Source organism: Enoplosus armatus, chromosome 5, assembly GCF_043641665.1.
Source record: "Enoplosus armatus isolate fEnoArm2 chromosome 5, fEnoArm2.hap1, whole genome shotgun sequence".
Classification (NCBI taxonomy): Eukaryota; Metazoa; Chordata; class Actinopteri; order Centrarchiformes; family Enoplosidae; genus Enoplosus; species Enoplosus armatus.
In genome coordinates, this window is record NC_092184.1 from 6,463,277 (window position 1) to 6,490,536 (window position 27,260).

At 41.9% G+C, this 27,260-nt stretch overlaps 1 protein-coding gene across 2 annotated transcripts in view; it reads right to left on the reverse strand.

Annotated features, from left to right (window-relative positions):
- Positions 1 to 941: 941 nt before the first annotated feature.
- The window catches only part of aplp2 (amyloid beta (A4) precursor-like protein 2), a 54,765-nt gene continuing 28,446 nt past the window's right edge, over positions 942 to 27,260 (reverse strand). The window contains exons 3-17 of one of the 2 annotated variants that reach the window (XM_070906514.1): positions 26,336 to 26,465; positions 21,038 to 21,150; positions 19,215 to 19,426; positions 18,765 to 18,963; positions 18,146 to 18,347; positions 15,782 to 15,915; positions 14,956 to 15,030; positions 14,466 to 14,624; positions 13,244 to 13,372; positions 10,021 to 10,120; positions 9,030 to 9,203; positions 6,307 to 6,389; positions 5,046 to 5,123; positions 3,359 to 3,514; positions 942 to 3,095 (exon numbers count right to left, since the gene is read on the reverse strand). In XM_070906514.1, the coding sequence (XP_070762615.1) occupies positions 2,994 to 3,095; positions 3,359 to 3,514; positions 5,046 to 5,123; positions 6,307 to 6,389; positions 9,030 to 9,203; positions 10,021 to 10,120; positions 13,244 to 13,372; positions 14,466 to 14,624; positions 14,956 to 15,030; positions 15,782 to 15,915; positions 18,146 to 18,347; positions 18,765 to 18,963; positions 19,215 to 19,426; positions 21,038 to 21,150; positions 26,336 to 26,465 (2,046 nt within the window). In that variant the 3' untranslated portion in view covers positions 942 to 2,993. Of the gene's footprint in view, positions 3,096 to 3,358; positions 3,515 to 5,045; positions 5,124 to 6,306; positions 6,390 to 9,029; positions 9,204 to 10,020; positions 10,121 to 13,243; positions 13,373 to 14,465; positions 14,625 to 14,955; positions 15,031 to 15,781; positions 15,916 to 18,145; positions 18,348 to 18,757; positions 18,964 to 19,214; positions 19,427 to 21,037; positions 21,151 to 26,335; positions 26,466 to 27,260 lie in introns of both variants that reach the window. The other variant, XM_070906515.1, reaches the window with a different exon arrangement.

The window sequence follows — 27,260 nt, forward strand, 5'->3', positions numbered from 1 at the left end:
TGGTGGGAATATTGTGAAGTAGAAGATGTTGGTTGTCAGAGCCCACGCTTAAGACCTCCTGTTTAATAAAGATTCCCTAGGTGTAGTTACTTTAATGAATTTGCAATCACCACAGGTAGTCCGGTAAGAACTGGAGAATAAGAAGATGTGCTCAAATGGTGCTTTATTGATACCACACACACACCTGTGGTACCTGTGTACTGATGTGTGGTTTCTGCAACATAATAAAAAGTAGGCACAACAGGCATTAATACTACTTCTGAAATTTACCACTATTCCACAAAACTAACTACATTGAACAGAAAATATACATTGAGTGATGTATAATATAGCCTCTGATAAGTAGATCAAATCCACCTGAGTGTCATCTGAACGCATGCTTCGATGGAAGGGATACAACTGAAAGAAATCTGACTTTTTGTACTAAGGAGTTAAATTGGTCAATGCCACAAATTTGCTTAAATTTGATTGCTGACCTAAAAATAGTGCAGAATCAAAATATTGTTTCTTCATTTTACATGTCATAATGTGTTTTAAATGTTTCTGAATCCTCAAATTTTGTGATTACTCCCAGGTTTATGTGAAAATATTAGAGATTTTCAGTGTGGTCTCAGACTTTTGGACCCCACTGTATATTTACTTTGTTTACTGAAATTTTATTTACCAAACAGTTATTTGAAAGAAAAATACATATTCATTGTTCATGAAAATAATTGTTAGTTCCAATCCTAAAATAATGGTCCCTTAAATTCCTGAATGTAATACCAACCTTATCTAACTGTAAGAGCACAGGACTGGCCTATCTATCTATCTATCCATCCATCCATCCATCCATCCATCCATCTCCATCCATCCATCCGTCCATCCCTCCCTCCATCCGTCTGTCCGTCCATCTATCTGTCTGTCATTCCATCCATCCATGAAAAGACGACACATCCGTATGGAAGTTGTGAGTTTATTTATGTGTATCCCCCCTGTAACCATAAATCTGTTTCCATTGTTGTCAATCAATTTTTTTTAAAATCACTAATATGCATATTATATTAGTTCCCAGTCCCCTCCCACAATCAAGCAGGCAGTTACAAGATTGAAGCCGTTTGGGTGCATAGTGAGACAGTCACATACAGAGATACTGTCACAGGAAGAGAAAAAATAGAAAACAAGAAAACAAACTTAAAAATATATATCATTTCATATAAGAACAATGCACACCACAGGTAATCCTCCGGAAAAAAGCCATGATTGCAACATCAACTATACAGGCATACAAAGACAATACTAAGAGAGAGAGAGAGAGAAAGAAAGAAAGAGAGAGAGAGAGAGAAAAGATGATTTTAGGATTCATTTTACTTGTTTGTGTCATTCTCAACCTGTAAAATACACAAGTTAGCTTTTTTTTTCAGAAACCAGCTCTCCAAGCCTTGTCTTTCTGCGTGTCTCTGTCTGCCTGCACAGCCCTCCAGCTCCAAGTTGTCTTCTATTGGTTTTGATCCAGGGCCGGCCCAAGCCTTTCTGGGTACCAAAATCCCAAAATCAAGATTGTTCCCCCAAATCCTGAAGAAAAGTTTTGGTATCTACCAAAATTATTTGTTACAATCCCCAAATTTGGTATATTCAGGTTCAGAAAAAAACTTTAATTGTTTGGCATTTGTTGTGATCCCAGAATAAGTTATAGCGCTACCCAATCCACCAAATCATCACTTCATTTGGGGGCCCCCTGGTGGCAGGTGGGCCCTAAGCAGCTGTTTATTTAGTTTGTGCACCTGGGCCGGCCCTGTTTTGATCTATCAGACTGTTGTACGCTTCATGACCAGCAAAGCCAACAGTTGCTCCAATAACGTGTGTGTACATCATCCCCAAAATTTGTTTTCAAAGTAGCTTTTCTGTTACTTGGCTTTTGCGTCGGATAATTTGTGCAAAAAGTAATAAACAAAAAAACAAAAAAGCTTGTGACATGCCATTGCCCACTGTCACAATGTTTGTAAAATCAAAGCCACGTAGGAAACTGTCAGGTACATAGTATGGAAAAAAAAGCTTCCACGATACATTCAACTATGTAACACATGTCAATAGGTTTTACTTTATCTATCGATTTTACTGTTTCCCTATTGATAAAGGTTGTGTTTGTGTGTGTAGGAGGGGATATTTTATCACATTCACTTAGTAAGGGTTCAGAGTAGGTTTTATATGATGTGTTTGAGCTGGGGGTCTGTGCACACCTTCACCTTCCCCGACTCTTTCTGACAGTGTGCCTGCAAACACAACTCATGACCACCAAGCTAAGAACCCTAAACCAACTCATAACCTCTTCCCTGGGAAAAAAAGGTAAAAACATCTACTCTTATATATATTTAAACTGTATATGTATATTTTGTCTGTTATCATAACAAAGAACAGAAAGTAAATAATTCATGATTTCATTTTTTTCTCATTGGTTGTTTCACTATACATTTTAATTGGTACAAAGAACCTTCATATACAAGCAATCTATTGAGAGGAAAAAACAAAATAAAACACCAATTCTTTTTGAGAAAACCATCAGAAACTGCATGAATGACACTTGCATGATGTAAAACTAAAGCTCAGTGTCTGGTATGCCGGTTTGGTGATGGCTCCTCATAAACATTTAAATTTTGCTTGATTTGCCTTTCACTTTCAAAAATAAAGAAAATGCCTGAAGAAATGTTATATATCTTGATCTGAGATAGCTGTATTGATAATTACAGAGAAACCTGCAGAATCACATTTTCCATAATGCAAAATGGCAGAACATCACCTTTTCAAAAGAAACATGATCAAAAGGAGCTCTATAGTACAATAGAAGCAGTAGTAGAAGTAGTAGCATTATTTAAGGATTGTTTTGAACAAACCAGTAAATGGAGTTTGGATGTATGCAAATGATTTTAACAATAGCATATGTTATTGGTCAGTAGTATGTTCCCCCTCAGTTGCCGTCCTCTGTCAGACTCCACAGCACCCCCTGTAGGCTCTGGTTAGATCTGCATCTGCTCCAGGTATTTGTAGGTGGGGTTTTCGTAGCCGTGATTCTGCATCTTGCTGAGGTGGCGTTCCTCTGGTGTCAGCATGGGGTCAACCTGTTAGACAGACACACAGCACTCATAATGGCTGACCTCGACAAGGGCAGAACGCGTTGGCAACTCAACCCCACTAGCCACAACATGCTGTGTTTGTTGTATTCAAATGCTGCAGGGACATTAACCTAATCTGCTTTACATTGCAAATTTGATAATTGAATCTAAATCTGACACTTGGAATAAGATGGATAGCAGTGTTGACACCCTCTGCCAAATTCTCCACACAAATCTGCACATTCTGCTCCAAATAACAGGTGGCTTACCTCCACGATGCCATGACTGATGGTGCCATATTGCCTCTTCCTCAAAAGCACCAGACTGATCACAATCACAGTTGCTATGGCCACCGCGATCACCAGCAAGCCAATCAGTGCACTGCTCCCAAAGCTGAAGTCCTCTCCCAGGGGGCGGTAGGACTCCTAACAGGTGAAGAGGGGTGAGAGGAAGAGAGAGAGAGAGAGACAGTGAGGAGACAGTACATGCACAGCTGACCACTGGAGCAATAAAAAGAGACACAACAAAGTTGTCTCTGCTGTAATCATGAAGACATTGCACACACATATACTAATTAACTCAATCAGGTTATTTTCTTATGCTGAATAGATATTTAAATTGTTGTTACCATGCTGTTACATTTCTAAATAAAGCTCCCTTCCAGCCATCTAAAAATGTATAAGAGCCAATGAGCCACTTTTAAAAGGAAATCCCAGCGTATGTCAACCTGTTATTCTCATATTTTTAATTTCCATGACCAATGATCATGATAGCATTAGTAACTATGTTTAACATTTGCAATTTGGAAACTTGCTGACATAAACCATCTTCTTGCGTTTGTAGCTACTTCTCTAACTTCTCTTCACAAACTAAATCGAGAGCGAGCCTCACACTGGTGTGAACAACCCAGCGTCCTCACAGGAACACAGCAGCTGTCAAGTTGAAGTGGATCTGCTCTGCTGTGCAGTTCAATAGTTACAGTAACTATATGTGCTTGCTTTCAGTCGGACTCAAAGAGAATTGTTTGCAATGATTTCTGTTCATTTTAAGTTTTTGGGAACGCTGTAGTAGACTCACACGTCTCAACCTGATCAATATATTTCTTGCTGGAATTTGTGTTCCCAAATATCTACAGCAGAGGAAATTGTTATCATGATCAATAGTCATAATGGAAAGATTTGAGATTATCACCCATTTGACACATACAAGAATTTCCCTTTAATAGTATGAGCCAGTCATCAAATGAAATTGTAAATTGTTCTGCTCTGCAGGTAAACTGTATTTTGATTTCAACTTTGTCAAGCATGGATTGTAAAAAAATCACTTTTAGAAATCCATCTTTCTTAACGTAGCTTTGGAGGAGAATTAACCCTTTATTATCATGTTATATTATAAAACCACAGTGGGGCAGGGACAAAATCCCTTTTGGCAGAGGACCTGTAAGACATGATTGACTTGTGAATAGTGTGTACACATGCATGAAATGTGTCTTTGTGGAAGATTGTGAAATATCTTGGCCAATTCAGTATATACACACACAACCACAGTCACCTACACTCGTCTTCACACTGTTATCTGGCACATATGACACAAACTAATCATATGTAGGTTTTTTTTTTTACTGCTCATTCTCACACATAAACTGAGCACACTCAGGTTTGTGTGGATTTACATTCATCATATGAACTGAGATTTTCAATGTGTACATTCAGATACATTCACATAGCAAACATGCACCCATGCAGAAATAACCAAAACATATTAGCCTGAACAGAAAACTTTAAAAGAAAAAATAAGAGCAGGGATTCTGGGATTTTCTTTTTAAATTCTCGCAGTTAGCTGCTGCAGAACTGGTATCTTTGCACACTCCCACACTCCCTCCTTCTTTCATCTTCTCCCCACTACTCATAACTACAGTTCCCCAGAGAGCCCTGTGGAGGGCGCCGCTATACTCACCAGCTCATCATCATGCATAACGCTGACTCTCTCTGCACTGTAAACCACTTCTTTAACATCCAGAGACTCATCAATCACCTGTCAACACAGACAGGGGAGCCCAGGTTACACTCACCATAATGTGTGTGTGTGTGTGTGTGTGTGTGTGTGTGTGTGAGATCGTATGTGTGTGAGATAGATAGGGAGAGAAAGAGAAAGATAGGCAGGCGGAGAGCAAGAGGGTGTGAATGTGCAGCGAAGTAAACTGTACGGATTATCTGTGTTTGGGTGATGATACACTTGGAGCTGTCTCGTACAAACTGGAAGGAGAGAGGGAGGGGGTTTGCAAGCATCAACAACAGACTCTCTTCTAGGCACACAGTTAACATGTCTTTCTAAACAGACTGTCAGCCACTCATTACTGAGCTCTAATCTTAAGAAGAAGCGCTGTGAGTGGAAGTGGGTGTGTTCAGGAGGCAGACACAAACTCTGCTGTCTGTAGAGACAGAGCAGTCCAGAGTCTGTTTCTCATGAAAATCACGATACACATTTTAGGTGTCACCACCTTTTGTTATTTTTAACCTCAGATTGCTCCGCCTTAGAAGACTAGCATTTACAAAAAGAAACATGCATGCATTCAAAAACTTGCATGACTCATATGCACACACACACACAGACACACACACACACACGCGCGCACACACACGTACACACACGCACACACAAATACACACACAAATACACAGCTTTGCAGTTGGTGTTGGATTAGCATGCGAAACACAGCACACATACAGCAGCCAAGCATCGTTTGAAAATCCATGAGGAGGAATGGTGTGTCTGGCAAAGAAAAGAAGCAAGCGATGACTGCCGAACAAAGTGTGGAGATGATCTGAATGAGGGTCGGTTGGCAGAAGCCAAAGAGAGACACGCAAATAGCCCAGTGTGAGATAGTTGTAACTATGACAACATAGTTACTGGAATAATCTGACTCATTAAAAGCTGAACTTAAGAGAGCTATGTCAAAGCGCTGTATGTACTCATCAATTTCAATCATCAGCACAATTGCCTCGGCATGAGGTTGTGGTAATGTAATTAAACCGTCAAGGTAGTTGTCTGTTGTAGGATACTTAACGTGGGGAATACAATTTAGTATCTTTACACAGTTTCTCCTGTGTTTTTGCTTTAACAATGCTGCTCTCAGTTCATGTGTTGAGCAAGTTAGTAAGTTAAAAATGCTTTGAGGTACAAACAGAATGATAAAGTGACAAAAAAAAGCTCTTACCACATTGTCGCTGATCTTGGGTTTGCTGTTGATGATTCTCTCCTCAGCACCTATCAGACCGTCTAAACCAGACATGGCGGAGCCTGCAGGAGGTGAAGGAGCACAGTCAATAACAGAGGAGCAGCACAGACAAACAAACAAACAGGGATGGTGGTATTGACGGTGGACAGCTTCACATAGCTATCCAGCTCTTTCCCTCACTACTGTCGCCTCGGTCTCATTAGTGCACTGGTGACAACAAAGCCCTTTCTTCCATTCAGCACAGTGTGAGCACTGTGAAGCCAACATGACACTGACCTTACATTTTCTACAAAGGCCCTCTCAAAGTGGTGTTTTGCATATAGCTGAGGTTTCTCTGTAAACATCCAGTTACATTGACTCACTTGATGAAACCCCTCTAAACAATTATGAGTCACTTCATGGTTAAACTCTATATCATTGTAGCGTCTCATCTACATATCCTTCATAGTCCCTTGAGATTTTAACAGATGATCATTTTTTAAAAACCCTGTGGGTTTCAGTAAGTGGCTAAGCCAAAAACTGGGCCAGAGTGTCAAATATGCATGTAGACTGATGCTTTTTAAATAGGCATAGGATCTATTAATATACACACACCAGATATGCCATGAATAAATCAGAACTGGGAGCGGAGCGAGCGAGGCAGTGAGAGCAGGGTCCTGAACAATGTACAACAGCCATGCGTCTGGTGTCGACTTATTGTCTGCTGCTGCTGGCCAGCCAATACCAAACGCTTAAGATTAGTACAATTGCCTTTGGATTAAGCGAGGAACAATGATGTGTGTTTACGAGCCTCACTCAGCAGAAGTGACGTCTGAACCTCTGGCAGGTTATCAGATGGTACTGCAGGGTGCACACAGTGTCGCAGCCAGACACAATAACACACAGCACAATGGGAGTGACCTTTATGGAAGCAATGCGACCTTTCATTTTCATGGATTTGAAAAAGTGCTGAAACAATTAGTCCATTAATGGACTAGTCAATAGACAGAAAATTAATTAAGAATTAATCATTTCAGTCATCTACGAAGCCAATGTGCGAAATATTCACAAGGTCAGAATGTTGAAAATGTGAGGATTTTCTTGCTGATGTCCTCTCTTTTTTAATAACTGTAAATTGAGTATTGGTAATGGACATGGGAAAATCTGGAAAATCTTAATGGGCATTTTTCATTATTCCCTGACATTTTAAAGATTATAGATTAATGGAGAAAATAATGGACAGATAATCCATCTAAAAAACAATCTTTAGTAGCAGCACAAATGTAGGTCGGACACGTAAAACGCAAAATCAACAGAAAATGCAGAGGGACAAAGGTTTATGGAAAAAACAGCAGGGGAGGTTGCACATCCATTTTCAAAAAAAATCAATATATAATTTAGATTCAACAATTAGTGGAAGGTGTCTCTCTGTTCACCGAGTAAGATCACAAGGTTGAGCCCAGATCAGACAAAACAGGTGACGTAAGCACATCCCTTGTCTTGGAGGACAAATTGGGCCAATTTAGATTGGGCTGTGGGTCAGCAGCGGAAACACTGAGCCTCAGACAGGGCCACTAAATCACACAGCTCCTGGCAGGAAGAGGACTGATGAAAGGAACGAGTGTGTGGGTGGGGGAATAATTAAGCAAGGTGCTTTGACAAAAGTACTGAGGAAGGGATGACAGCGAACACACGACTGAAGAGTCTCTTTGAGAGGGGGGCTGGTTGGGACCTATCTCTACCAGACTTAGAAGCCACTGACTTTGCTATTCAGCATGAGGTGTTCATCCTAGTATTATGAAAAGCATAAGCGCAACTGAAACCCAACCACACAGCCCACATGAGTCATCAAAAAAAGTAGAAAACTAACCGCCAGATGGCTTCTCATAAAATAGAAATGGTGGGAGAGAGGATCCCAAATTGCACCAAGGGAAAGGAGAACAGTAGAACGAAATAGTAGATGGGAATGGGTTGGGAAATGAGGGGGGGGGGGGGGGGGGGGGCAGAAAAACAAGACGCAACAGAGGCACCAACCTTTCTTGAAGGCACGTGGGGAGTCTGATAGATCGCCTTGGCATTAGAAATTAGCAAAAGAAACAAGAACAGAAAAGGGGAAGGAGAGAAGAGAGAAAACTTAGGTGAGAAGAGAAAAGGCAGGATTAACAAGCTGTGTTAATTGATTAGGAAAAGAGTCCAGCAGGGAAGAGTCCAAAAATAAATTTGAGACATAACCAAACTCAAAAAAGGGAGCCATTTCTAAATTGGCTGATCTGTCCAAGCCCTCTGGGGTGTTGGCATGTATATTAAATGCTCCTTGGGGATTTACTTGTAATTTGTCCTCCATCTTGCTGGAAGCGTTCCATCCATCACTTTTTTCTCTCCTTGAGGATTCACTCTTTTTGTTTGGCACAAATGTGAAAAGGAGGAGAACCATAACTGCTCATTTTTGTCCCTAAGCTTTTGGCTCCAGCCAAAGCCTGAGGCTTTGTGCATTTATCTGAACTTCAGTAGTGCTGTGTTGAAGGCTAGGCAACAGGAACTGTGCAGGCACAGATAAGTCCAAACCCATGGCTCCACAGCACATTTGCACTGGCATAAAGCACATTGTAAACCTATATTGTGCAACAGTTCTAGCGTGCTTTGTCACCAATGTCCTTCAGAAACACAACAGCCACACTGTTGTTCATGATGCTGCTTGTGTGTCAGAGGCTGGAGCTACTCACCCTCTGGCTCTGAACGGGACCCCAAGGATGTGACCTGGAAGGGGCGGTAGGGTTTGCCCTCGGGCATGGGGACTTCCACGCTCTCCTCTGATGACATAGTGACATCTGGCTGTGATTCAGAGATAGACGACAAGAACTGGTCCATGTCAGCTTTCTGCTCCTGGAGTAGCTCGTCTGCAGGAAAGGGCATATGACAAAGCATGAGACGGCCTGGCACATGCTAAAACCTGTCAACCTGGGACATGGCAGCGATGTGTTAAATGAGGGTTTCACCAATTACTGTTAACAGTCTTTTTTTATACAGAGCTGCTACTGCAAGAGACGTCTGTTCCCATTTCTGCTAACTACCAATTAGTATTTTTCTGAGAGCTATTTTCCATGTAAATCTGCACATCTCCCAACAGGATGCTGCATGGTGAAAGCTGTGACCCAGTTCTGTCACTGTAACCGCTCCACTTTAATCTGCGCTGCAACACCATTCTATGGTTCCTTTAATGATCCAAAGGAAACTAAAGAAAATAATAAAACGTGCCGGACATTTCCTGTCTCAAATTGTACCACTGGAGATGAATACATCCCAAATATAGTTTCCAGTTTTAGATCTAATTATAAAAATGAGAGCTGGTAAGCAGAGACCCTTAAAAACAGAGTAGTAGTTGTATTAAATTCCCATCCACAAATTCATACTGAGAAAGAGACAATACTTTTCTCTCTGTCTCTGGTAATTGGTTTACACACAGCACTAAAGCCTGTCTACTGGTCTTCTCTGATATTTGTGTTTCCCTTTGCACAAAGAGAGTTTTTTTTTTTCAGTTTGCACCAGAAATAAGAAAAACACATTCACTGAGGGCCAGAGGAAATGTGATGTATTGCCTCTATCTGTCTGGACACATGTGCGAATTCATTCACTGTCTTCATTTCACTTCATTCTTATTACAGCACACCGTCCTTCCTCCAAACTGCCTGGGGCTTTTGACTGAACACGACTCACCAATTTCATCCTGAATGTCCTCGGCCACATAAGGTACTTTGTAGAGCAGAGATAGACTCTGATTCATCCTCTCCTCGATGACACGCAGGTGGGTCATCACCTGGTGTGGGGGAAAAAAACCGACAAACAGGGTGTCATGTAACCAAAAACCTGCTGTATTTTTATGATGACATCAAAGTGAAACTGCTTCTCTGCTTGGAAATGAAGTGTTTTATTCCCAGGATCTTGAATAATTCAAAACAGAGAAAAAAATAATCAAGATTTTGATGTACAATGTTACCATTTACATCCAGGACTGCAGCTAATCATTGTCATTTTCGATAAACCTATTCATTTTATTTATAAATGGATTAATTCTTTAGTCTATAGAATGCCAAAAAACAAGCAAAAATGCCCATTGTGAGTTCCAAAAGCCCAAGGGGTTGTCTTCCAGTTGCTTATTTGTCTGAACAGCGAAGAACACAATAGAATTATGTTGAAGATGGAGAAAAGCTGAAAATCCTTAAAATCAAGAGGCGGGAATATTTTTTTTTATAAAATACTTTAATGATAAATCATTCATTAAGATTTTTGTAGAAAAATACCATGCCATACGAGAAATCCATTAATTGAATAATCGTTTCAACACTAATCCAGTGACAGCTAATTACAGAGTGATTTGCCAACTATTAGTAGAAATTGTTCATCCCGACAGTATTTATTTAAAAGCTAACATTAATGAACCAGAAAATACACCCTTATCCCAGAAAATCCCCCTGAAATTCTCTTGAGTTTACTGTAAGTGATGAGTTTTGTCACCTAATAGCATCACAGATTACAGTCTTGGCTCTCCTGTTGGGAGATTTGCACAGAGAAGATTTGTTCAGCAGGAAAAACATGGCGGTGCGGTGAGATAATGCACATGAGAAGATTAAAATTCATCTTCAGGTGTCAGCAGAAAGAGAAAATACAAGCCAAACAAAAAGATGAAGATGTAGGCAAAAAAGAAGAAGAAGAAGATGAAGAAGAGCGCAACAATAAGGGAGACAGAGGATGATGAGGAAGTTGTTTGCAACTTAACCTTACTGTCAACCAGTATTGTTACATATTATATATTTATTATATTATTATTATTGTACTTACCGTTTACACCTTACTGATATTTTGTTTATATTTGCACACTTTATTTTGCACTCTTTCCTACTTTGTACTGCAACTGCTGCACAACAATTTCCCTCAGGATAAATATAGTACCATCTTATTTTATCTTATGTAGAACCTTCATGTTTCTGCTCAGTGAGCAACACCAACAATTGCCACAATGCCACAAGTGCAAAATGGAAACGATTACAAATCAGTCGTTTGTTTTAGATTGATCAATATAACCAAGAAACAGACTTTAAAATGTCATCAAATCTTATAAATGACTATACAGAACAAATCTGAGGGCAGTTGTTCTCCGTTCAGAATATAAATGTTCTGAAGGGAGAGAGTCGTTCATGTTCACAAATTTAAACAGAACTGTCCCAGAAATAGCAGAAATGTGCTTTCTGGGAGAGAGCATATTTCTCAAGATGAACTCACACTCGCTCACAGCCAGCCAACTTGCAGACATAAAACAAGTTGCTACATGTAATATTCAAATCAGTTTTGAAGCTCTGAACTGACATGACAGGATCGACTGCCTGTCAGCCCCGATGATCACCACAGTATCACAGTTTGGATAAAAAAACAACTCTTTTGATTGAACAGATACAAAAGTTTTTGTATTCCAAAAATGTTGCGGTGGCGTTCACTCTTTCTACCAGCAATATGATGTTTAGAGAGGAAAACATTTCCACATCTCTGCTGCCAATGTGGTTGGCTGAATATGAAAAGCTACCAGCCACTGACAAAGCTGACCAGCTCTTGGCAGGTAACTGGTGTTTATTTCCCACTATGATGATTGACTGTTTTAATCTTCCAACACATGACTGCAGTGCACCATAGCCAGCAACAGATGGCAATAATGCACCTTTCCCATTAAAGGCACGCTGCAGCCCCTGTGGCACCTTCCTGTCCATGTTTGACAAACAATCCTCATTATGAAGATTACATGTCCCGGTGTTGGAGTAGAGATTTCGATGCATCAAGCAACCTCTCCTAAACCAGACAGGTGAGGCTTTTATAATAATCTTGATCCCAGAAAGTCACATAACACAGTTATGTAAAGCACAGCAAGCCTTCTTCTTCTTTTTTTTTTTTTTTTTTCTTTTTTTACAAAGGATTCTGTTGTAATGCACTTTTAAGTCACATGTCAGTTGCTGAAACTGAAAATACTGATTTGAACTTGCTGCAGGATTGACTGAGTGAAGCACACAGGAACGAGGCTCGACAAGTAAACACTGCGAGAGCACAAAAATACAGATTGGCTTCCCATGACTGAGCACCGCCTCCCAGATCCCACAATTCATCTAAATAGTAACCCTCCAGTCCTTTTCCCCCTCCTCACTATGTTGTTTCATCCATCTGTTGTGTTATGTGTAATGGTGGAGGATAACTATAAATGGTGTCGAAGGGCACTGACACACACAGGCGAGTACATCTAACAGAGGAGCTTCCAGCCAAATCCCCGTGCTGCGGCTCAGAGTCCAGCATTACACAAGACCTGCGCAATGTTAATCTTCGGCTGAGGCTTAAGTGAATGAAACACCCGCCCTCCCTCCGTCAAACAAGCCTACTCACTCCTCCTGGGCTTCAACTCAGAGAAACACACACTCTTTCTACCTCCTACACACTTAGAAACAGGGCAGAGAGGAGCAGGCTGAGACATCATTATACCTCCCCTGTCTGAGCAAGACTAAGAGGAGTGAGATCTTGGAGTGGCTCGGCACAAGGTTTCAGATTTACTGACACGGCCTCTAATGTGGTACATCTTCACTGGCGAAACTAGCTCAGGAAGGATGCGAAACCTCAAATTACAAAGGTACCAATTTGAAATTGAAAATTGAACTACACAGACCGAAAGGACTACACAGTTGATAATCAATTAATTGTATAAATCTAAGAATGGCAAACATTTGGGATTTGAACATTTTCTCTGTTACATCATTGTAAAATAAACATTTTGGAGTTTTTAACTGACTGAACAAAACAAGCAACATGAAGACACCACCGTGGGCCTTGGGCACTTGTAATGGGCATTTTTCACCAAAATCAAATCAGGAGATCATCAGTCATGATCATCAGGATAAAAAAAACTGACCTGTGACTTCATCTGAGCAGCCTTCTCTGGATCCACGGCCAGGACGTGCTGGTAGTGGCGGATGGTGTGCTGGCGGTCCTTGTTCTCGGCGCGGACGTACCGTCTCAGGGCTTGCAGGATGCGGTGGGGCTGAGGGGGACACGGAGAGGGAAGAAGAGGTGTGGTTAGTCATGATGGGTGGTAAAACACAGCCTCATAACCATTTCTGTGAAATACTGACTCTTGGATGGATCATATGATGCAATATTCCTGTCTTTTGTAAATATGAGTGACAGCAATTTCTTTTCTGAAGTGATATCAATCAATTGTATTTCTCTTCTAATTTGATAGTCAATCAAATAATTTTAAATGGGATGTTTATTGTTTAATTTTTTCCATTCAAAAGATTCAGCTCTCATCAGATTCAGATTTGATTTTAGATGATAAACCTCAAAATGACGATATGACTAAACCCACTTAGTTGTGGGCCTCTCATCAGACATGAGCACACTTTGTGCTACTAACGAAAAATAACATGAAAATGTATCTCTTTCCCTTTCCTTCATATATCTGAGCAGGATGACAAGAACATTTGTGTCAAATGTGAGGTGCAAAGAAATCCATTTCATGTAGCAAGAGATAAAATAACATGACATAAAATCTGCTGGAGCACCTACTGAAATAGCACCACACCACAGATGATGCAATTACCAATTTTGGAGGTGTAACCGAAGCAGGATATGAAATTGCTGCTCTCAAGTCAGGCAACATTTGAAATGAGTACAAAATAGAAATATTTAATTCATTCCTTTTTGGGTAACAAGCCCTGGTGGTTAGAGAGACGACCGTTTGCAACAGAGTGCCAATCTGTGTGCTGGCAAAAGGATCAAAAGACTATTAGATAAGAGGAACTAAAAAAACATGACACAGGGATTATAGCTGTAGGTTCAAATGTGATTGACTTTGTGCTCATGGAGGATTTTTGGATGTGCGTTTTTCTGGCTGCTGTAATCCATTCTCCTCCTGATGAATTGCAAGTTGGCAGAGGGTCTTTTGACAGGATATGAGATTAGCCACAGTCCATAAGTAGTGTAAGGCTCAGTGTGGTCTGACAGAAAATGTGTGTGTGTGTGTGTGTGAATGTAATAGCACATGGAGTGAGGGGAGCAAAAAGCAACAGACAGATGGAGAGAGGTGAGGAGAAGATAAAAGATGCTCTCAGAGGCCAGTGTGTGGTGTTTACCCTGGGGGGGTCGGCCTGCAGGGCAGCCAGGTAGTTCTCCAGGGCCAGACGACGGCGGTCATTCAGCATGGCCTCCACCCGGGCGAGGTGAGTCTCCACCAGCTGCTGCTTCTCGCTGGCTGCCTCCTCCTCCAGGGACTCCACCATGGCTTGGAAGTGCTATAAACAAAATCATAAACACATATAAATATGTATATGCATCTTAAACCGTATGACAGAGCTCTTTCAACTTCTACTTAAAAGAAAAAAGCAGCTCTCGGTTTCACCCATGCGCCTCTCAGGCTTGTCAAGGGAGTTGGAGACTCATTTAGAAGTCTCCCCATTCAGACGGTGCCCTAATTTAGCCTTAGAGTGATAAAGATAGAGCAGCCAGGGAAGAGGGATCTGTAATGGCACAGGGAGTGAGGGACCCAGGGCCTGTGAGCCCTCATATCTCACCCAAACAAAGGGACAAAGGGGGGACTCCCCGGGGGAAGGATCAGTGTCTTACCTGGATCAATGTCTGCCTCTCAGCCTTGGGCAGGTTCTTAGCCTGGCGATCAGCCTCTTCCCACTCTTTTCTTACCTAGAGGGAGAGAGACACAGAGAGAGAGAAGGAAATGAAGCGAGATGCAAGGTGGTCCTACTGTATCTGTACACTCAAAGTGTCAGAAAATAGCCAACAGTGATTTTTGTAAACGCAGATGGGGAAAAACAAAAACCTTAAGGTACGACCTTGCTCTTTGCCATTTTCTTGCATTCAAATTTTCAAAGCAAGCCAACTGATGGCACATTTTCTGCCCTGAATTCTCTCAGGCTACTCTCAGCTGCTCCCCGACAAGCTGAAGATAATTTTTGCTTTTACTTAAACTACAAAAATGTTCTTATTTGAAAAACAAAAATTTTTTTTTTTTTCTGACTCTCAAATGTTTCAACATTCTTCCAATTTCATTGCAAAATAGGTCACAAATTGTATGACAGTTACAGAAAAAGACAAATACTTTTCCAACTGATCCTCATAATACATGATTTATATTCATCTGCTTGTTTTTAACTATGATTCTTTCTTAATGACTTAATGAATTGTTTTGTGAATGTAACATTTATCACCATGCATAATTATGTGATATTAATACGGCTTTTGTTTTGTAGGTTTTGGCTCAAAAGGGCAGCTATTAAGCAAGTACTGCAGGTTTTTGGGAAGATGTTCCAAAAGCCAGAAAATGCACTCTGCACTTGGCAAAATATTCTTCGATCAACTGGTACTGATCAATGCCACAGAGAATAACAGAAAATTAATTAGGGAAGTGGTGTCCTGAGTCGACCTGGTAACTCACCCTCTCCATGCGGTTGCGGTGCCTGATCTCCAGCTGCTCCTTGGCCCTCTGGAAGCGACTGTGCTCCTTGTCGTCGGCCGGGGTCTCAAAGTAGATGTCCACATCATCAGTGGGCTGAGGAGTCGGTGGCATGGCTGCAAATTCAGAGACAGATGGTGAGCGGACAGTGCTGCAAACTGACAACCAGGCAGACAGACAGACAGACAGACAGACGACACAGAAACAGACAGACAGGCTGATCCAGGCAGACACAAGTAGTCAGAAAGACAAAGACAGACAGACAACTGGGCAGAGAGAGAGAGGGAGAGAGAGTTGGAAGTGGAATGCAGATTGAAGTTGGACAAAAATCCTCACAGAAGCACTCCTCTCATTGGCGTTCTTCCACCCTCAGTAACTCTGATAAATGTAAGAGAATCTGACAGTCTTTCCTTTTGCATTCCTTTCATCTTCCCATCGGCTTTCTGCTGACAGGTCGCGTCTCCAACACTAATGGAAATATCTCTGTGTTTGACGGTTGGGTCATCTGGGGCGAGGCCAGAGGGCTCTGTTCTGGGTTCCTCGCTATACAGTCACGCAGAACTCACTCCCTGCACCGCTGTAAGTCGCAAAAACAGTAACGCTCCAGGCTCGCAAACAGGAAGAGAACTCATCGTTTCACCTCACCGTCAAAAACAGGAGGCACGGGTTAATGGATGAAGTAAATGCATCGTTCCTGTGAATTTCACTGCTTCACCTCCTTAAATGATTTTATTTCTGAAATGCAAAATAAAAATCCAGTTTCTTATGGCCATGAATTGTGTTTGAACTGATGAAAAGTGAGTCATTGTAAGGTGCAAAAAACATGCGTTGGTGGGGTTCTAGCAAAGGTAGTGGCAGTGCTCTGTGAGCAGACAGACAGGTGGTTTACAGGCAGGCAGGCAGACAGACAGACAGACAGACAGACAGACAGAAAGACAGACAGACACATGAACAAATGGCAGGAGTGGACAGTGGCAGGCAAACAAGGAAGAAAGAAAACTCTAGAAAGTGTGTTTGAAGTTGTATGCATATGAATGAACACTAAATTAAGAAGAATGTCTCTTTTTTTGATTTAGTATTTTTGGAGTTTTTACTTTTTTTAAATTTTAATTCGACTTTTGTACCTCAATTAAAAATTTACTTGGAAGGATTTGATTTGTAGCGACACTTGAGCTGGGTGTTATTTGAAATTCTTCAATACTAGTTCCAATACGATGCCAGAGTTTTGGTACCGATAATAAAATCATACTTTTCTTGATGCATTACTTAATAATGTTTTTCTACTAGTCTTTTCTGCATTTAACAAAAGAAGCCACATTTCTCAAATGTCATGGGCAGCTGTACAAGACATTGGCCTAAAGAAAATCCAGAAGTCTAAAATATTCTTAAATCAGAAAATCTGATCAAATAATAAGTAAAAGAATGTATGAATCTGAGCAAGCATTCAATGACATATTTTGGTTGGTTCAATATCCAGCCCTCATTGACGGGTGTGTAGGAAGCACACTGATCAGTCTACGTTTGACTACTGACACCTGACAGTCCTGGAATGGACTGTTCCCTCGGATATTGATTTGTCTGTAGGTTCAGATAGTGTCCAATATTTTTATTTTTATGAAAATAAAACTTAATATAAGCTTAATTTCTTTCTGTCTGGTATTGTTAATATAGAATATTTCAACAGTTCCAATTTAGTAGAGCACTAACCAAAACTAATGAACCACTGTGTGCCATAAATGAAAACACTAAGATCTATTATGTCATAAATAGCCTATTTATTAGTGAAGAACTGGATGCTAAGTGATACAGTGCTGAAACTATTAGTTCATTAATCTATTGACAGAAAATGAATCAGCTCTTAAGTTCTTAAAGCAGAAATGCCAAACAAACTGCTTCCAGCTTCTTAATTGTGAAGATTTGATCTTTGATTTAAATCATTGTAAATTAAATATCTTTGGATTTTGAGCTCCAAAACAATCTGATCATGTCAGCTTTGGCTCTAGAAAATTGTGATGAATATTTTCTTGCCTCAACAATTAACAAAACAATAACTGGCACATTATCATAATGAAAATACTCAAAATTAATTGCAGCACTTGAAACATCAGTGGAATAATAAAACAAAAGAGAATGACATTGAGTTGTTGTGGTGGAGGTGAAAGGGTAACAACAGCTGTAGTCATCTGATGAGCGACAGCTGAAGACAGCAGAACAGGTGTTCTGCTTGTAAGTCAGTGACAGACTGAACCTATATTAAGTGTTTTCAGCGGAGAGTCTGCAGCAAAGACACAAACAGAGAGAGAGGGAGGGGTGTTGTCAAACGGGCCTCTGTCAGGTGAGACTTACTCAGGCGCTTGCACACGGCCATGCAGTACTCCTCTGAGTCGAAATTGTTGCGGTTGCCGGCACAGCCCCCGTATATGAAGCGCACACACTTCCTCTGGCTCAAGTCGAAGTGCCAGCGGGGCATGGAGGCACGGCAGGGGCCGGTCTCAGCCTCCAGGGTGCACACAGCTGCCAGGGGACAGCTCGTTAGATCATCCGGCCACTAGGGGCAGCACTTAATTCCAGTCTCAATTACAAACACAAAACTACCATCTAACACACCACTGCCACATCTACAAACATGATTAAAGAAAACAAAACAATAAAAATACTGGAGCAACTCCTTTTGTACATGATGAGCAGGATTTGGCTTAAAACCTTGACCTTGTACTCTGATAAAGCAGAACAGTACATCACAGCGTCTGCTGTGAGCTGAAGAGAAGGGTATTTGCTGATGCATACACTTATCTAATTGCAGTCTGGCTGAGATTTAAGTATAACGGCCTATAGTTTAAAAGTTAAAAAGGTTTGATTATATCTAAGTGGTAGGCAAAGTGCCAATAAGGGAGAGAAAGAGAGAGAGAGATAGAAGGGAGGATGGTAAATTATAATTTAAAACAACTCATTACAAACCTTTCACTTCCTGCAGAGTCTTGTCCTCATCTTGGCTCTCTGACATTTTGCTGCTCTCTTTCTTATCATCCTCATCCTCCTTATCTGCCTCCTCGTCCTCATAGACATAGTGGTACTCCTCCTCATCTTCCTCCTCCTCCTCCTGCTCCTCCTCCTCGTCCACCGGCTCCTCCTTTTGTGTGGGCTGCTCATCAGCTGGTGTCTCACTGTGGAGGGGAGGAGGCGGGGGTGATTGAGTGAAGGGGTGGAAGCCAGGAAAAGGAGTGATTTATCAAACAAGGCAGAGCAGCTGCCATAGGTCAATGTCACAACACTTTAACTCATCCAGATGGCCAGTAAGTCCTGCCCTTCGCAAGAGAGCGGACATTACGCTCGCCATATTTCAAACACATGCCACGATCGTAAACACAACCACACACAGCCACAAACTTTGCCCTCCCTTTTCACAACCGCTCACCTGTCCTCCTCATCAAGCAGGTCGGTCTCGTCAATCTCCTCATCCTCTACCTCCTCCTCTTCGTCATCCTCCTGGGAGGGCAGGGAAGGTGGAGCGGACTCCACGGCACGAGAGGCGGGGCAGCAAACGTACTCGGTGCCGTGGAACTTGTCAATGCCACAGGGCAGCAGCATGCCGTAGCTGTGTAGCACCATGGAGCTCTTGGCACAGGCCTGGCAGGGTAGAAGAAGCGAGCAAGTCATGATATTGGATGAACACTGTACAGGGCTCCTAATTGATGCTGCTGCTGTGGTTTCTAGGCCTCTCACTACATTAAAGAATCAACTTTAACTTTGACAAAGTGCCATTTGTTTAACCATTATTCATCAAGGGAAAGTTAACATCAACAATGATGCCAGATGGAGGAGCGTGTGAGTCATGGGGGGGGGGAACAGTGGAAGTTAAATTAATTCAGTCACATGATATTGTTGACATGCTGGTTTTTGGTCTTGGTTTTTGTTTTTTATAGATTTGTGTTGATGTATGTTATTTTTTAAGTCAAACTCTCCACCTCCTGGGTTGCCATATTTTTCACAATTTTATCAACTATTTTTTTAATACTATTCAAAATAATAAAAAAAAATCAGACTAAACACTTGTGAATTCTGCGTCTGGCCAGCATGTGCACATTGCTGCACTTGACATCAAATGTGGGCCAGTGAAGTGCAAACACACCCAGCCGTAGGTGACTAGCACTATCAAAGGGGTCTGCCTGCAGATATGTAAAAACTTTCAAAAGTATTTTCGTAATATTTAAACTTTGCTCATTTATTGTGTATGCTCAATGTCTTGCAGAGACCTTACGCTAAGACGGCATTCTTTGTCATTTACTTTACCAGACTTGGCAGATGTATACTAGCTACCTAACCCCAGAGGTGCTCCCAGCTTTTATTTTATAGTATAGTGCTAGTCCCTTTGCGGATACCTGACACAGTAACAAATCTACTCACCTACAGAATATAGACATACTGATTTTAGAGCTAGTTCTCTTGTCACACACTGACTAACATGATTAATGGGCCACACTTCCAAAAAGTCATGCAGTCCTTTAACTGGCGTGCTATTTTTCAGCAATGCTGTGCTTCATGTAGCAGCTAGGAGGTACTGAGTACAACTTCAGTCTAACTGATGGCAGCTGAGAAAGTCCACTGGAGCAGTCGAGGATTAGCTGCCCTGCTTAAAAACATCTCAGTGGCAGTTGGTGAGGAAGCTGAGATTGTTTTTCGAATCATTTTTCTTACCCAGATTTTCCCACCGGTAAGATTTATTACTGCTAGGCTGTAACAAATTTGTTATCGACTGTAGGACTTTGGGCCTCTGGATGTCACACTATCTAAGGCTGCAGATGATACATGGGTTCAAGCATTCGTATTACAGAGAAGAGTAAGAGTCAGGAAGCATGAGGCAGGGAGAGACAAGAGCAGACGGTGGATGGGCTCAGTGAGCCGCTGCTCCTGTCATGGTCAGAGTGGCCCCCAAGGGCCGGATCTGGAGCTGCCCATGGGATTAGCTGCATTACAGCCACAACACTAATCTGATTAGGAGCTGAAATGTGAAGGCTCCCAGTCAGCTGGTGATCAGAGGGCCTTGGAGACTCGCAGAGACAGGTGGAAAGATGTTAGGGAGGGAAGAGGAAAGGTTGGAAAGTAATAAAAGTGTGACCAGTATGACTAAAGATTTGTTTAAAAGTTGATGCTTAAGACTTCCTCTTCCCACAGGACTTTTCTTTCCCATCTCTGAGATACAGCCTCCCACTGTTTCCTATGAAGTAATTCCTTCCTTACCTCTTTGGCCACGCCGTGCCACTGCTGATGGCTGACGCAAATGTCCATACGCTCCTTGTGGAAGAACTTGCACTTCTCTGGAACCAGAAGCACGTCACTCACGAACTCGCCCACTGTAACAGCAAATCACACGGACCAATATGCCTGTTAGTCACACCACCAATCTGTCCAAAAGAAATCACTCAGAAACAATAAATCGCCCAGTGGGACTAAAAATGGAATAGCAGATGAGTGGAAAAAAGGCTTAATTCAATAATTCATAGCTGCCTGGTCCTTTACATTTCATTACAGTGGTATAACAGAAAGGACAGTTGACACTTGAACATCTGGCGGCGCACCTGAAGCCGAGAGGGATTTATCCCTTTTCCATAGCCACATCTGTAACTCTGTCATCAAAATGGCAGGGGAGAAAATCAGATTTCACACTGTGACTCTTTTAAGGTGGTCCAGACTCTTCCTGCGAGTCAATGATATAATTTGCTTGATAAATTCAATCAATGTTTTATTCATACAACGAGCTGACAGAAAGCAGATCTGGGGGAAATAAAAGACAGGCATCTTGTGAATTCCTATGAATAGTTTCAGATGGAAAACCATGTGCATGCAAGCATATGGTGCAGGGGTCATAAGAAAGATTATAAAGGACAGCGGCTGCTGATAGGCTGGCAATGTGACGAGGCGCTCAGGTAGAAACGCTGCCATCAGAAACAGATGGAAAGCCAGGCGGAGAGAGAGAAAGGAAGGGAGGGAAGGATGAATAGAAGGTTTAGGGCAAAGTCCAGATCAGAGCGGCTGAGGAATGGGCGGACTGAAAACACACAAATGAGGGTCTAGAGGTTTCACGATGAGAGCTGGGAGCTGTCCTATAACTACTCATTTAGTGGTTTCGCCACGACCTCGGCCTGAGGCAGAGCTGCTGGAGCACTTCATATGAGCCAGGCCAGGCAGAGGGTGAAAAAGCAGTGTTTTGGAAAATGAGAGGGTAAGATAGGAAGAGGAGAGCTGGAAATAGCAGAGGACTCAGCAGCTGCTTCTCATCTCCGCCCAGGAGGTACAGTAACACCCCCTCACATAACCTCCCTCAACCTTCCAGACACTCCTTCTCCTGCTTCTCTGCTTTGTGTCCAACAGTGGTGGAGAGTAACTGAGTACATTTGCTCAAGTACTGTACTTGGATACAGTTTTCCATGCTATCATTAGTTCTGAAACAGTATATTGTGATGGGCTTTTTTTCTGACATATCTACTACTTCTAATTCACTACATTTTAGAGACAAATATTAGATAAATATATCAATTTATTTGACTACTCAAACTACTCAACAGTGTGTTTAGTTAAAATGGGCTCCTTCCTAAATAGCTGTATGCATTTAAATACAATAACAGAATAGCCAAATCCAATAGAATAACATAGAATAACACCCTGAAAGTGCTTTTACTTGTGATATTTTAGTGGATTTTGCTGATAATACTTTTTTACTGTACTTACTTACATAAGTACACTTTTGAATGCATGTCTTAATTGTAATAGAGTAGTTTTACATGGTTTAATTGCTACTTTTCCTTAAGTAGATGGATCTGATATGTCTTCGACCATCGCTGTCTTTCTATCCAGAGAAACAGAGAGACACTGAGAGCATTCGGGGGAAAGCTCTCATGACTCTCAGTAACCATCAGCTCCGTATCCTGCACACCAGACGCTAACTGATTCATTCACTCACACACTCTCTCTTCATTTCTTCTCTCTCTCAGTCTCATTCTCTCACACTCACAGGTTGCTTTGGTTGTGAGGTGGAGTGGGTTTCAAGCAGACGCCGTATGCAGTCACACTGCAGTGGGTGATGGATGGTGGTGTTTGGAGAGCAGCTGTGCCTCGCAAGCACTCCTGCTCTGTGTGTTTCTGTTTGTGTGTAGTTGTGCAAGTGTGTGTATGAGAGCATATACTCCTCTTTCTCTGTGACCTCCTCTCCACCTACTCTATTCATCCGCCTTTCCTTTAACCTTCTGTCTATCAGACAACCTTGCTAATACTCTACAGTCAGTCCCAGACTGGCTGTACTACAGGACAGTGTGAAGTTAAGAACACACACTGTACCGATGATACCTTCAGTACTGAGAGGTGGTGAATTCAATTAAGCACCAACCAAGATCTGCTTGTTGTCAGCACGGCTATTATGTTTCAAGGACTTTCCAAACGAAGCCTGCTGTGATGAAATGTAGTGCAATCACTATCACTAACATGTTCAGTGCACTTAATGATTCAGTCTGTAATATATTTCACCACTTAGCTATGAGGTACATTAACATGTTTAGTTGAAGAGTTATAGTTGGAAAATCAGCTTCTCAGCTTATAATCATTCAAAATACTGAGGTTTTAACAGCATTATAAAACATAAAATATGAATAACTCTCATATAGTCATGATATCAGGTTCCAGTCCTGTGCTTTGATTTTTGGCAGTGTGGCTACCCTTTTGTTTACAGTTGCATCATAAATTGTGCTTTTAAAGTGGAAGAAATCTGATCCACCACCATGAAAGGATAACGTGGGGAGACATGACTAAAACCAGAAGGTAGCTGGAGGTTGATTTTACAAAAAAAAAACCTGCGTTCGACTTCCAGCTCATGCAAAGACATTTTTCATTCAGCAAACGTTGATCATTTTTAACTACAGGCAACACCTTAACCTGAGCCTTAACCAACACTGTATTACTTGCTAACTCAAATTTGTGATATTGTCATATTATCTTATAATAGTGAAGGAATGTAGTCACATTTTTGTTTACGGTGTTTCAAAGTTCAGGCTCATTTCCAGAGGTAAAGGAGTGCATAGAGCCAGAGGTGTGGTGCTCTGAAACAAGCCTGAGTTTGTATCCATTATCAACTTATTCACAATCACAAGACTCCCCCTGTTGATATCAGGAGGTGTCATTGTGTGCCCTGCCCTTTGTTAAATCAACAGGCTTAGTCTACAGGAAAGGCAAAGTATGTGCCATGTGTCAGAAATTCCACTTCTCGCCAAAACCCTGCCTTAAAATACTTGGTTCCTGAAAAGTGATCTATTGCTGATAGCTACCAACAGCAATAGAGGTTAAAGTTCAATACACAAAGCAACAGAAATTAAATGTAAATTTGCCTTTTGAGAGATCCTTATAAGTCTGTGTTACCCCAGAAAATTATTTTTTGCATGCGAGCTCCATTTTAGCAAGAAGCTGCTGTGTTTCCCCAGCAAGTTACACAATTTAGTCCTGGTGCAACAGACTGCCACGCACGTACACACAAACCAACACCCTAGTTACACATCTGCCACTGACTGTTCTCACCACTCCAGACATAATAATAAAAAAAGTCTCTGAAATAATCCTCAACTGTTTGACAAAGACATCATGCTGCAGGGATTACAGTGCCATGGAACAAAAATCACATTCATTTGCAGAGCCATTGTTTGGGGACAGGAAACACGGAGGGATTGTGGCTCTGTGACTGAGCCTTTTCATGGAGAGATGGGATACAGCATAACCCATCTCACTTTTTACACTGAGCTCGTTCCTTAGAGCTTGCATTATTCATATAAACCTATTAACTTGACATGGGTGCTGGTCTGGCCCTTTTAATCACATCCTTCAATCTATAGCCCACCTCCCTTTGGTGTATTTCATTTCTTTTTGATTCTACTATAATTAATGTACGCTGATGAATATAAGACAGAACCTCTGATGTCCATTTCTCTGGAACACTATGTGAACATCACAAATAATGAATAATTCAAAAGCACTCTCCATTGTGCCTGATATGATAGAGAGGCCTGACAAATAATGGACTGTAGAGGTGAGGCGCAGTGAGGTGGCAGAGGCATGCCGTGGCTCGTAGCATATGATCAGAGCCCTCCAATTAAGCCCCTAACATGCTCCATTACATAATTAAGCAGAAACCCTCTCAATAGCCTCCTTCACGCCAACACCTTATGTTCATCTCTCCTTCTCCATCTGTCTCCTCTGTTCTCTCGGTTCAGACTCCTCATTTGCAACCCAGCAGAGCAGCAGAGAAGGCCTTCGTAATTTGACGGGGCATGAGTGCGCAGACCTTTAACAATGATGACAAAAAATGTGCAAGAACAAGCAATGAAGCTATTTAATTATTCCAGTGGAGGTAACGGGATTGTTTTAATTAAATGGCAGTCATGACACTGTTGCTGAATCCTAATGAGAGGTCTCGGGTTGTTGATGGATGCAACAGCCGGCCACAGTGAAGACAAGAGGACAGAGGCATCAGGTGTCGGAGGGAAACAGCTTCAGGATGTGAGATGAGAGCAAACTGGGGGAATTTCAGAGACCGATTCTGCATGTGAACCTCTCTCATCTGTATTCCTCTCTCAGCCACCGAGTGGCCACTCCATGCAGTTGTGGTGTTTGCTGTCCCATGAATTTCCCAAAAGTCTCCTCTCTGTGTTTGCCAAAAATGCTCTTGAATGGTAGCCCATTTCACAGTCCAGTGCAACTGCTAATAGCTTTTTCATACAGGAAAGCACCACAACTCAATCAGCAAGAGGTTTTCGGACAGAGGAAGGGTGCCGGGAAGTGTTTGCAGCATAGAGGAAGATGTTTTTTTCCTTCCTGACATAGCTTTACAAGTACAGAGAGGAGCCTTGTTTCAGAACTCTAATTCTCTGTTATTGCAATCCTCAGAGGCAGCAGGAGTGTGCTATGTTTTTGTTAGTTAGGGAGCACAGAGACATGTGGCCTGCAAAGTCTGAGACTCTATCTGACATTTAATAAACCAGAATATAGCCATGTTGCCACTGCTGATTACAGTGATGCCGCAGGAGACAGAGGAGGGAGAGAGGTGTGTGTGACGGCACAGGCGAATGGAGAAATGGGGAGTAATAAAGCAGGCCTCCTCGCAGACCTCCCTCTTGCCGACCCTATGTGTCTATGTGAGTTTATGGCCACTGTCTGAGGGGGGAAATAAGATTGTGCTTTATTGCTCAACAAGCCTCCCCAGCAATAATAGCTTTCCCCCCTCAGCCATCCGTTCTGAGAGACATTAGCTCCCATCCAGCCTGGACCTGCTCAATCTGTAGCTCAAGGCCAGGATTAGTCAACTGAATCAGGCTCCGATATTGCTCCATGTCACCTCTGCCTATGGCTAAGATGTATCATAAACGCTTCTTTCTCTATGTTAAATGAAGGGCCAATATAGAAGCGGGGGGACAATAGAGAACACCTGATATGAAGGGCCATTCACAGTCCTCTAAGTGGCTCCCCCCCGCCCTTGAACTACTTATTAGTGTAAAAGCTTACCTAAGCATTTGTAAGGCACCACAATATGGGCGTGTCCTTTGCACACCTTCTTCTCCTCCTTGCACCAGTTCTCAATACGAATTGGCTGGTTGGCTTCCACCACGTTTGTGATTTGAAGCTCGGGATACATCTGTTGGAGGAAGAAGCAGAGAGTGCATATTAAATAACGAGAGAGGTATTTTATGTGTGTGTGTGTGTGTGTGTGTGTGCAAAGGAGAGAAGGTACGATAAGTGGAGCTTCAATAGGATCCTTTAATCCACGCTTTATACTCTCTAGATGCCATCTGCTCAGCCATGAAAGAACATGCAATTCACACTTCCCCCAAATGCCATCAAAATGTCATCAATAACTGCAACTGAAGCTTGTGGGGAAGGCTGCTTGAAAATGTACAGCCTCGCTTTTTTTCTTGGACAGCTGCATAATAAACCATGACAGTAATACCAGCAGCCTCTTGGGTTTGGAGATATACAGTAGGAGGAACAAGTAAATAAGAGCGAGGACATCTAGTGGGGTTGGGCAATCCTTTCTATTTTCATATCATCCAATCGTGGTTTCTCGAGGGGGGCGGCGGGATTAGGGGTGTGTGTGTGTGTGTGTTTGTGTGTGTGTGCGTGGGGGGGGGTTACGTCATATCACGCTAGTGAAATGCCAGCAGTCTTAGTGTAAAAGAAAAATGTAACATCTTGTATTTGTGGATATTATGGGTTTTACCCAGATGCCAAAGGTGAGCCCAAGGACATTACACAGCCTATCTGCAAGCTATGTAAAAGACCTGTGTCAGTGAAGGACATGCAGACAACTAATTTATCAGCGTGTGTCTGTGCGACAATATCACAGCATCATGATCTGTTAAACATTATTATCTCATGTTTTATATTACAATCCAAATCATATCCATATCGTTAACTACTCTTCTGGAGCAAA